The 12,759-nt window shown below is 40.1% G+C and overlaps 1 protein-coding gene across 7 annotated transcripts in view; it reads right to left on the bottom strand.

Annotated features, from left to right (window-relative positions):
* SLC11A2 (solute carrier family 11 member 2) overlaps positions 1–10,546 on the bottom strand; it is a 38,494-nt gene extending 27,948 nt beyond the window's left edge. For 2 of the 7 annotated variants that reach the window (XM_074270383.1, XM_074270382.1), the window contains exon 1: positions 4,209–4,245. Coding sequence is in view for 1 of the 7 variants with exons in the window: in XM_074270378.1 (XP_074126479.1) it covers positions 10,476–10,524 (49 nt within the window). In the remaining 6 variants the exon portion in view is untranslated. Of the gene's footprint in view, positions 1–4,208; positions 4,246–8,615; positions 8,697–9,029; positions 9,370–10,475 lie in introns of those variants that run through there. The other 5 variants (XM_074270378.1, XM_074270380.1, XM_074270381.1 and 2 more) reach the window with 5 other exon arrangements.
* Positions 10,547–12,759: the final 2,213 nt, after the last annotated feature.

Here is a 12,759-nt window from a genome sequence, read left to right as displayed (position 1 = left end):
CATACCATTTACAATGTACATGAAGAATAAAGGGAAAGATGTATCTGATCTGATCCTATTCTTCATTAATAGCAGGGACTGTTTTTGCCTGCCTTTGTACCTCCAGCACTCAGCACAGTCCATAGAATTTACCACAGTGTGTGGAACATAGTATGTGCTTAATAAGTGCTTTTCCAAATTGACATAATTAATGATAAAATAAATAATAGCAGGGGGGGGATTAAACAAGCCTGCCAGAAGTAGTATGTGTGATTATAATGATCACACTTGTCCCCAAAGTAAAACTGAGAAAATTAACCTCTTTCTTCATTGCTGAGGTTAAGTCCTGGTACAGAATATGGCACAGAACATATTCAGATCTAGTTGCAACTGGATTTGGAGCTGACAAAGTATTTAGCACAAATCTCTCATTTTGCAGGAGGAAATTGAGACCCAGGAAGGCAAAGTGACTTGCCTGGCCAAGATCTGACCCCAGGCTTTTGGACTTCAGGGTCATCTCTACCACATCATGAAATCATTCCTCCCCTACATCTCCAGCTTGTCTCTTTTTTCTTTTCTTTTTTTGCTGAGGCAATTGGGGTTAAGTGACTTGCCCCAGGTCACACAGCTAGGAAGTATTAAATATCTGAATCTAAATTTGAACTCAGGTTCTCCTGACTTCAGGACTGGTGCTCTATTCACTGTGCTAAATTATTTAGCTGCTCCCCTCTTTTTTCTTTTTAAATGATTATTCCAATCAAAAGGCCCTAGGTAGGAAAAGAGCATCAGGAAGTGGGATACATTCAGAAATGAATAATGTTAAAAAAAAAAAAAAAAAAAAAAAAAGTAGAGTTAGAAAGAGAAAGTCCAAGAGGGGCAGAGAGAGTGGGAGATGTCCAGTGTTAGCCTGAGTAGTTAAAATGAATTCCAAGAACTTCATGGCCTCCCCACCCATTTGCTGGTCAAAAAACTAGTAGATATCTGGCTTCACAGCAAGACCATGGGTGTGAATGAAACCCATTTATCTATAGTGCAGAAGAGAGACGCATACTTGGACACACCCAGTACTCTTAGGATATACACCTCACACAGACTGAAAATTCTAAGGACAATTTAGAATAGATTAAGAAAAATTCCACTGTTTCTTCTTTGTGAGAAACATTTAGTTTTTATTTCCCAGAAAGGCAATTTTGTAATCAGTGATTTCATAAGTCTAAAATGTAACGAAAAATCTGTCATTTAATACAAAGCTAGACAAAGAATTGGAAACAATATGGATGTTCATCAATTGAGGAGTAACTAAACAAATCATGGTATATGAATATCCTAAGAAATAATGAATATGATAAATACATGGAAGTATGAAAAGATGCTCATGATCTAATGCAAAGTGAAGTAGGCAGACCCATGAAAACAATATACATAACAATGTAAAAGACAAAAATGTAAATGGATAAAACCACCACAGAACAAAAGTGAAGACCACAGAATTTGAAGAGACAAGGCTCCATAGAAAAATTAGGAGACCTTCCTGCCCCCCATTACTTTGCAGAGGTAAAAAGCCCACAGGAAAGCACACAGCATATATCAGATCTTTTTCAATGCCTTAATTGGTTTTACTGATTTCTACCCTCCCCATTTTTTTTTCCTTTATAAAATGAATATTTACTATATGGGATGGCTCTCTAGGAAGGTAATGAGGGACATAATACTGAGAGGAATTTTGCTGATATATATGTTAAAAGCTGGTACTCCAAACTTCTATCATTTAAAACAGAAAACGTGCTTAGGGGCAGTTGGCTGGCACAGCAGATGTAGCACCAGCCTAAAGTAATAGGGTCTGAGTTCAAATGTAACCTCAGATACTTGACACTAGCTGTGAGACTATAAGCAAGTTATTTAACCCCAACTGCCTCTCCAAAACAACAACAATAAAAACCTCAACCCTCCCTAAAAACATATGTTCTCCCAATGGATATGAATAAACAGCTCTCAAAACAACAGCAAAATATTATCAAATCATATAAAAATTATTCCAAACCACTAATAAGAGAAACATAGATTAAATCCACTGGGCTTTTATCCTCACACCCAGAAAATTACCCATGATACAAGGCAGAAATAATCAATGATGAAATGATTGTGCAAAGAAAGGCATAGCAATATACTCTTGATAGAATTATAGGTTTGTCTAAACTTTCTGGAATGCAAATTGGAATTGTACTAAGAATGTGATTTAAATGACCATTCTCTTTGACCAAGATATTCCAGATTTTATGGAGGTAAAAAATTAAAAAAGCTCAAATATTTTAAAGACAAAGAACTGGAAAGAAAAATGTCCATCAAGTAGGAACAGCTAAACCAACTGCAGTGATATCTATGAATAATAATGATCATAGGAAGATCTCTATGAAACAAATCAGAATGAAGAATTTTTTAAATGACAATATAAATAAAAACGTATGCCCTGAATCTTATTATTTAATAAGACAAAACTTATTTCATAGATACCTTGTTTTTTATAAAGTACAGTATTATATAACATATTAAAAAAAAAAAAAACAATTCCACTGTATCATACATGTGATCAGTCAAAAACGAACTGTCCCAAATTACCACAGACCTTAGAATCCTGTTCAAAATTAGGCTCTTTTTTAAATCTAGAGATTGTAGCTAATTTTTAAGATTTATTGATTTTAGCTGTGACATAGAATTTTGAATAAAAGTCTCTTGGCTCTGGTCTTCTTGTTCATTTGTTGTTTTTTTTTTTTTCTTTCCTTCCTCATTTCTCCTGAAACCTAAAAATAAATATATAAACAAATAAATCCAAATCATCTTGAGAAGGAAGGCTCCTTAGCCTTGGTGATCATTTAGATCTTGGGGATAATATATAAAACAAATTAGTTGGATATTAGGATAGGAATTTCAAGGACCTTTTAAGGAAAGCCACTTTGCTGACATGTTTTGTTACCACTGTGTAATTTATCCAATGAGGCTCTATGAAGCCTCAGATCCATATTAGGAACTACTAGTAAAAGGATTTCATGATAGAAATTTATCCAACCTTAAAAAAGTGTTTTCTGCATTCCTCTTTTAAAATGTTATTCTCTGAAAAAGAAATAGATCCTATTCTTTCATAAGCTTTTAGCCTCTGCTGAAGGATTTTTCACAAAGGACTGATTTCCCAGGAGCTTATGGGCTCAATAACTCCTTCAGAAATACTTTAATAGTCCAAAGTAATAATAGTGGTAATTACTGGTTTTCTCTGTCCCATATTGTTAAATAGGAATACTTAACTAGTTTTATTAGGAATAATTACTCCTTTTGATTCTATCATGGTTCTACTCAATGGAAGTAATTAGATTAAAAATTTCCAAAACCAAATTGACTAACTGCAAAAACTGCTAAAAAAAAAAAAAAAAAAAAAAAAAAAAAACAAAAAACAAAAAACACCACATGAAATGTCCAGTTGTAAAGTCCATTAAATTGTGAAACTTGTAGTTTTCTTCTCTTCAAGAAGCCTTGATACAAAATAGCTAAATGAAAGCAGAGGCTGTATTGTAATACACAGGAGCTGTTGGAAAAACCCAGGAGCCACCTGACAGTGGCTGTTGGAGATGCAACCGAGACTGGATCTCCTCTTTTGAGAGAATGATACAAGGAGATTGAGAAGCCGTTGCTGTTCTTTGACCTCTCTGAGTGAAAGAGGCTGTTGCATTGTCTGACCTCCCTCCTCTTCCCTCTGCTTCCAATTTATCTCATATCCAGTCCTCAACACCTGTGTTAGCAAAGGCTGCCCTGCAATTCCTTCAGATGCTATGACCCACAGCTGTGGAGGTTCTTGGAGAATTGACCTGTCCCTTAACAAGGTTCCATACTGTCATCTTACTGGAGGAGCAGGAAGAGATAGGAACTTTCTCATTTATTCAATCTAAGAATCACATTCTGAAAATGATCCAAAGAAGGAGCAATAATGGGCAGATCCAGTCACACAAACATACCCTGTTCACCAGGTACAATACAGCTATTATACAATGTCCTTAGGAATGCCAATCCCTCCCACAACAACTGGAAGTCAGCCAATCTCTCCCACACTTGGTCATTAGGATACAAGTACTGCCAGTTTCTTTAGGTTTCCTAACTTGGGTTCTACAGTGTTACACTAAAGACGTGTTACTAGCCTGGCTGGTAAACACAACTTTCTTCCAACAGTTGGGCTAGTTTCTTACCTGAGTGACACGTCTATCCTATTGCTGTTGACAGGGATCTCTGATTCAGTAAAAATAAAAAAGTGAACTTGGGCTGGTGACAAAAGCAACATGCCTAAAGAGGACAACTGATAAAGATTCTAGCAGTTATCAGGAAAAGGGGCCAGGCCAGTGGAAAAGGAGTGAAGCTCACTTGTCAACCAGGAGTCTTCAAATTAAAAGGCCTAGTATCTGTCAAAAACTCTTGTTCTTAGTTGGCTATTACAGCCCTCGACCAAACCCCAAACTTCCAAGGTAATAGTCACATTCTTATAGTTAAAGCCCATCATTTGGCTCAGCCCCCACTCTCACAGCTTGCATTTCCTCTTGTACTTTCATTCCAAAAACTCTTTTTCTCCTAAAAAAAATCCTTATTTACTAAGCTATCCTTGCAAAAAAGATCTTCACCTAAGGCTGATTGATTCAATAGTGTTCCACATACCAAAGGAACCCAAAATTCCTTAGATTACCAGTAAATCCTAGGCCAGATGTTCATATCCTAGAATCCACAAACCTAAAAGGGGTCAGTGGATAGGTTTCAGGGGGTCCATGAACTTGGATGTAAGGAAAATTACATCTTTGTTTTAATATAATTGGTTTCCTTTGTATTCCTAAGTATCTTTTTCATACATTAAACACACTCGAAGAAGGGATCCAGGCCACAAAAAAAAGGTTAAAAACAAAAAGATCACATGCCTAGACCAATCATAACCTTGGCTTCAGAAATAAGATGACCTTCCCATCATCAGCTGACCCATCAAAATGAGTTTGTCATTATTAAATATGAATAACAGAAATAAAAACAGCTAACAGATAGTGCTTAGGCCTTGTTTTAAGCACTTAACAGTACTTTATCTCATTTAATACAACAACCCTGTAGTGCTATTATTTCCATTCTATAGATGAAGAAACTGAGGCAAACAGAAATGAACTGAATTGCTCCAGGTCACATTGCTAGGAAGTGTCTGAGACTGGTTTTGAACTCAGGTCTTTCCAACCCCACAGGCTGAGGCTAGCTTCTGAAGCACAAAGGAATCAGAAATAACATCATCTTCCTTCCCAGTTCCTAGGATACTGAGCTGCACAGCAGATAGAATGGAGCTACAGCTAGAGTTAGGAAAGCCCCTGTTCAAATCCTACCAGAGATTCTTCCTTTTTTTCTTTCTTTAACACTTTCCCCCCTTCTTATTCTCCATTCCTCTTCTTTCATGTTGTATTTTTTTTTATGTGAATGTATACACACATTTATTTATAAAGAAAATTCCTTATAGATGGCAGGATCATCTGGGTGAGATGCATTTGTTACTTTTTTTAATATGGTCGATGAAAAAATGGACCTTTTTGAATATAGTCTGACTCTGTGCTTATAAGGGCTTTAAAATTGGATTTTTGTCATTTGTGGAAAAAAAAACAGAAATTATTTCTACATTCTGATGTGATGTGATCTTCCACTTCCACTCCAAATTAATTAAACTAAAAGATTTAACAAGGTAAGGAACACTTTTACATTATAATATCCCAATTTACAGTTGGACAAAGGCTGATTTGAAAGTGGGAAGGAAATGTCTTGTTTCTTGACTTCAGTCTAGGACTGTCTGCTGACCATTTTTCAAAATGCTTCTATCACAAACAAAGGTTTGAGGGGGGAAAAAAAGAAAGTGCCAAAAGGCAGCCTTAAATTAATCCCCACCTCACCTCAAAAGAATTATCTGCTATCTTGTTCCTTTTCTTTACCTGAACATTTCAGGAAGATACTGCTCTCCTATTTCATCATACTATCAGCAGACTTTTAGTCATAAGAATTTAATTTCCATTTCCCTGCCTTATTGGAGAGTTAAGTAACTAAATTCCACGTGGCTGTGTGGATTGCAGCTCAAACCAGGCACTATATTCCCGTAGTAAACAATGCCTTCTCAGCAAATTCTAAGTTCCTCATTTAGGAATTAGTTCCTGACTGTTAACTATATAAATAGCAACTTCCCTGGAAAAAGAAAAATTCAGGCAACAGAAAAGTCTTTCATTATGGCCTCACAAATAGTTTCCAGAGTCAGGAGAGCTTTTTCAGCATCACAGAAGGTATAACATCTGTCAAAAGACAAGGCAGAAGGAAGGGCGCTCTTTGGGAAGGGAGTGTCTGTCCCAATGCTAATCCTCAAAACAATAGTCTCCCTTCCTAGAATAGGCATCCCGAGTCTGACACTATGGTCTCCAACTGTGTGCCTCTGGGGTTTACTTCCCACCTTACTACCCTCATACGGTGGAAATCATAAACAAAAAACCCAGAAACACAGGTCCAAATCCTACTCCTTTCACTTTTAGCCTATTTCTTCATTCATAAAGAGCATAATGATTAATACCTAAAACATCTATCTCATTGGACTTATTTGTAAGGACCAGGTAAGATAATACTTAGCCCATAAGACCCCATAAGGAGTGGGGGATAGCAGAAATATGATTTATTAACAGTAAATGTTTGATTTGTATATTTATATGCCCGGAACCATGTAAAAATTTCTCAGGTCTCGAGTGGAAAGAAGCCCTGAGATACTATACACAAAGCAATCTGCAACCCTGAACACACTATATAAACGGTAATTATTGGGGTAACTAGATAGGCCAGTGGATAGAGCACTGTCCCTGAAGTTAGGAAGCTCTGAATTGAAATCTAGACTAGCATTACTAGCTGTGTGAACCTGGGCAAGTCACTCACTTCATTATTGAAAACAGAAACGTACTTGCCCTATGGGTTACTATGAAAATCAAATAGATAGCATGAGTCAAGGAGCTCTTTAAACTGGAAAGGGGAACCACAGGGGTAAACCTGAGGGATACCATCCACTGAGCTACTATGACTTTTGATCCTCTTGGGGCCTACTTATCAGCATGCACAATATCCAAAGGCTGCAATGCAAGTTCTTCCAGGTCTCCCCACCCCCTACAGAGTCTAAGAAATGTTGTCTCACTGCTTCAGGAAATCCCCTTCTCAACTCCCAGCAGTAGTTCCAGGAACATAGGAGACAATAGCCTGCAAAATCCCAGTATTTCTTCTTCCTACATTCTTCTCCCTCCTGTAGAACAGAAGCAAGTATAGAACAGAAGCAAGAACAGAAGCAGATACAGTAAAGAACAAACAGCCTAAGAAATGGCTTAAGCCGGAAGCAAGAAATGCTCTATCCAAAACAGATTTGGGGGAGGGGGAGGGAAGAGAGAAACCTAGGAAAGAATAAAGATCACAGAAATCTACAGAAAATTCCAGAGGGTGTTACAATCAAGACAGGGAACAAAGGAAACCAAACAGCCAGGAAAATCACATATACCCAAGGTCTCACTCAGAAACTTACTAGATTTAAGGGAAAGGGCGGAATTCCTAAACTAGCAGGTCTAAGTGGATGCAGCAATGGTCAGTAACCTGATGCTCTCCAAAGGCAAGCTCTAGACCCAGCAATCTGATGTGACCTTGGAGGGGCCCTACTCAACCCCTCCCCCACCTTTAGCAAGAACCCTCTCTCCCGACTTAAATCAACTGATGCTGAGTGAAATGAGCAGAACCAGAAGATCACTGTACACTTCAACAACAATACTGTATGAGGATATATTCTGATGGAAGTGGAAATCTTCAACTTAAAGAAGATCCAACTCACTTCCAGTTGATCAATGACGGACAGAGGTAGCTACACCCAGAGAAGAAACACTGGGAAGTGAATGTAAATTGTTAGCACTAATATCTGTCTGCCCAGGTTGCATGTACCTTCGGAATCTAATGTTTATTGTGCAACAAGAAAATGATATTCACACACACACACACACACACACACACACAAAAAAAAAAAAAAGAACCCTCTCTCCCAGAAGTCCCCCCCCCCCCCCCATCGTCTACTCTAAGCCCTTCAATGACAAGGAAACAACCATTCCCTGGGACAGCTCATGTCCTTGGAAGGTTATCAGCGTTTCCCTTCATTGGGTATAAACCCTTCCATAACCCTGCTACCAATCGGCAACTTTGGTAGATTTCCTTAACACAGACAGACTTTCAGAGTGGCTTTCTCGCGCTCGGATTTCCCGTCTGACAGACAGGGGCACCGAGGCGCCGGGCCTCCCGTTACTCATAGTCAGTGACTAAGAAGCCAATTCCCTCGGTTTTGTTCCTAGCGCGAATCCCAGCTCGAGACTGCAGGGGGCGCCGTGGAGGATCGAGCTCAAACGCGACCTCACCTTCGCCGTCTGCCTCAGTTTCCTCACCTCGGTAAAACGAGAACTGCCCCGCCTTGCCCGCCCACTTCTAGGAGAAAATGATTTTTTTTTTTTTTTTTTGCAAATTGCTTGGCAGTCTTCAAAACGTCTGCTATTATTATTACGGGGGGGGGGGGGGGAGGAATTAGCGCGTTTTACCGAGGCGAGAGGGAGGCTTTGCCCACCAAGCCCGGCCCCGCGCGTCCCCACAATTCCCTCGAGGCGACCCGGCTCCTCTGGACTGCGCGGCTCGCCCGGACAAGGGGCTTCTGGAGCGCGGAGACTTTGCCCTGGGCCGAGATCCGCTGCGGCGGCGCCAGGCTGCGGGTCACGGGATATGCTGGGGGGGAAGGGAGGAGGAAAAGGGATGATCTCCTCTTTCACTTCCATTCCCTTCCCCACCCCCAGCCCCGCAGGGCTATTAGAAAACTCAGGAACTACTACTTCTCCTAGGACCCCGGCCCTCAAGAGTCTCATAAGACGCACAAAGATATAAGATCACAGGATTCTTGGCTCCTGTTAGTCCAGCCCTGACCTCTGACCTTGCGGCGGCCTTGGGGCGCGAAAGCTCACCTGCAGGGCCGCCCTTCGTAAACAGGTTTTCTCGCTCCCAGTATATCCATTACACCCAGCGCTCTCAGTTCCCGGGCACTCCCCCTCCCTTCTCCTTACCATTCTCCTTCCCTACCCCCCCTCCGCCCGCCAGTCCCACCAAGCGTCAGCGGGATTGGTCGGCGGTGCTGCGACCTCGCACTCTCATTGGCCGGATTCTCCAGCTATGCCGCGTGGCAAAGAGAAAGGGGAACGCGCCCGTCCTCCGGAGCAGCGCCCCGCTGCGTCTGGAGGAGAGGGGCGCAAGCGAATGCGGTCCGTCTCTAAAAGCCGGCTTTGGAGCGCCGGCGGTGCGAGAAGTGTCCCGGGTGAGCATCCGCTGTAGATATAGGCAGCCTCCTGCAGGAACTCTCTTTGGGAATTAGAGGAGCTCTCGCTGCACCCTCCGCGCTGGATTTCGAGCCCCAGCAAGCACTTCGGCGCAGTTTGGGGACAGGGATGTCCTGAAGGGCGTCACATCTTGACGCTCCATCCGAGGGAGAAGAAACAACTCCCCGCTGTCCCTGGTCCCCTGCCGCTTCGTAATAGCATCCTTTCCATCCTTTTACAAGCCACCTGGCCTTGAACTCGGGCTCCCTCCGCTTGGTATAACTCACTAGTCTAAACTCTGCACCTCGCCCCTACAAGTTCCCCTTTTCTTGTTCCTTTCCAAGACTCAGCTACACTCTATCGATAACTAACCTCAACTTCTTTGCTGGAGAAGTGAGCCGAGAAGCAGTGAGGGAAAAGCAGGGATCTTCTGAGTCATCTTTTAGGAAGGGCAAATAAATAATTCAATAAAATACAATTTAAATTTTAAAAAAATAAACTACATACAACATGCTTCTTTAAAAGTTTTTTTTTTTTTTTTTTAAGCGTTATTTGTTGGGGATAGGGGCAACTTAAGGAAAAACAAAACTTGGAAGCAGCCAGGAAAATCAAATTGGTTGGTATGCCTTACACAAACTGCTCGGGAAAAGAAGATCTTTAAGAGCGAATCTGCAAAGTTTGAGGTGGGGGGACACGAAGCAGCAAGGCGGGGGGGGGGGGGGGGGGGAGAGCAGACCAGAAGACAAAGAAGCAAAACCGAATCACCCCCGCAATTATCCTCAAGGCTCCTAAGCCTCAAAATAGTATTCTTCTGGAGAGAAAGAAAAAAAAAAAAAAAAAAAAAAAAACAAATCAGAAAAGAGATTGAATCTTTGCAAAAATCTGAGATTCAGGAAGAGTTTGCTCCAACTTTTCTCAAGATAGGAAACTTTTCTTCAGAAACGTCTGATCGAGGTAGAAAGGAGAACCCAAAGAGATAATAGAAAAAAGAGATAATAGAAAAAAGGTTGAATATTTCTGCCTCCAGTTCGGGGTAGGAGTATCCTCTCGGCTTCTCTAGGCAGGTCTTTGCTGCTGGGCTGCTCTGTAACTACTTACTTAGCTCGCAGCTGGGAGCAGCCTCGGTGTCAGCCTGCTTCTTCCCCATGATGCAAAACTGGTTTGCTCTCTCCTGAGTGTGTTCCTCCCTCTATATAAGACCTGAGCCGACTTCTTTGATAAGGTAGAAGTACGTCAAATTCTAGCCCTAGGCAGAAAAATGTAAGATTTGAATTCATAAACTTGACCCACGCCCTCCTTGGCTCCCAAGCACAATCAAATTTCATCTTTGACCTGTTATAGAAAAGTAGATAGGTATCATATATCTGTCAGCTTTAGATATTAATGAGCTATTAATTAGTTCGGGAAATCTTTATTCTTAAGTCATTTTCTGTACCATTTGGTCAGAGTTGAAATGGGACGTGTTCACTAGTGCGTGGTGGGGAGTGGGACGGGAGTTAAGGGCTTCTTTCCTTCTGAATCACACCATCATCACAGCAATGGATTAGAAACAAGCCTCCCATTAAATTCAGCGAAGAGTGATAGGTTTGTCATTAGTGTCAGGGGTTTCTAATACACTCTGTTCCCCAAGCAGGTTAGTTGAGGACAATTAACCTCAGGTAATCCACTTGCATTTTCCATTAATGGATTGCATTCTGTGTCTCAAGGACCTATAGGAACAGTCTAGTCCATCTGAAAGCTTTCTCTCTGGCCATATAAAACCTAGAGCCCAGATTTTTAATAATCAGATTATAGAAGGAAGACAGATAGGAGGAACCTGTCCAACCCAGTCTCTCCTCCCATCTCAGTATCAAAAAGAGCAAAATATAAAATTTTTTAAACAATCTAATATTTGATTTTACCTAATTATTTGTAAAAACAAAAATAACATTTTTTTTCAAATTTTGAGTTCCAGATTTTCTACTTTCCCCCACCCTCATCCCCTTCATTGAGAAGGCAAACAATATGATATAATACTACATGCATAGTGATGTAAAACACACTTCTATATAAGTCATACTGTGAAAAAGAAATGCTGCCCCCCCCCAAAGAAAAAAATAAACAAACAAGGAAATTAAGTAACGGAAAAATATGCTCCAATCTGCATTCAGATTCCACCAATTCTTTCTCTGGAGATGGACAGCACTTTCCATGACAAGTCAGAAGATAAAATTTGCTATGAATGAGCCAGAGGTAAATGACTTAGGCAAAAACAAAAGCACTTTACAGATCCCCTTCGAGGATTTTACAGTTGAGGAAACTGAGGCAAATAAAGATTAAATGTTGCCATTTGAACTAAGGTTTACTAGGCTCCAGGACCAAAACTCTATATCCTGTGCTATCTGGCTACCTTAAGTACTATACCCAACAAACAGTTGAATAAATTATAAGTCAGTGATCAAACAGGTTATGCTAATAACAACTATGATTGTTCCTGGCCAGGTTTGCCATAGAGTACCCTGGATTCAGCAGGACTCTCTAAATCATTAAACTCAGGGACCTATTCATTTCAATCACCCATATGGTCTTCTGAATCCTAGTGGAGTGAACCTTTGCCATACCAAACAGGGAATGTTCTCTCCCAAGGAATGTTCCTTTTATAGATCTGTGTGATAGTCATTTGTGAAATGAAAACTCAAGGAGGAAAAGGAAGGGCCTGCTGGAGTTTAGCAATATTTGAGAAACTATAGGTTAGTCATAATGGAATAATATCTATGTCACTCACACCCACTGCTTCCTTCTTTTATATGTTTTTACCATCTTCACAGGGAGACTTAAATTCATCTTTTTTTCTTCTTCCCAGGCTCATGACTTCATATCTTATAAAAACAACTCTTCACTATTCCGGTTATCTCCTTGTTTTTTGAACCAGGCTCAAAGTTTGTTTCTACAGTCTTTGGTTAAGAAATCCACATCACCACAATCTAACTACCCCACTTCTCCTCCCCCAGTCACTTATTTTTCTTTGAACATAAGCTAATATGTTAGTATCAGTATGGGTATGTTTCTGTCAAAGATTATGTCTAGAATTCTGTATGAAGAATGATAAGCAAATTTATTATTTTAAAACTGAAAAAAATTACTTTTAGTGCCATTTAAGACATCAAAAGATCTCTAAATTATATAGAGATTTAAATTTTTTGAACATGTTTTCCTCAGAATAAGCTGATGAAATGAACTAGTGCAAATGTGATTGTATCTTTTTGTATTTCATTTTAACATTTATTTATTTAACATAAGGAGACCTCAGAGAAAATGTGTAATTTGCCTTAGTCTCACAACTAGTAAATAAATAAGCCAGGATTCAAATCTATACCTTAGAACTCATGTCTAGGGTTTTTTT

The sequence above is a fragment of the Sminthopsis crassicaudata genome, chromosome 5 (genome assembly GCF_048593235.1).
Source record: "Sminthopsis crassicaudata isolate SCR6 chromosome 5, ASM4859323v1, whole genome shotgun sequence".
Lineage (NCBI taxonomy): Eukaryota > Metazoa > Chordata > Mammalia > Dasyuromorphia > Dasyuridae > Sminthopsis > Sminthopsis crassicaudata.
The sequence above is the reverse complement of the archived record's forward strand: the minus strand, read 5'-3'. Positions and strand labels throughout refer to the sequence as shown.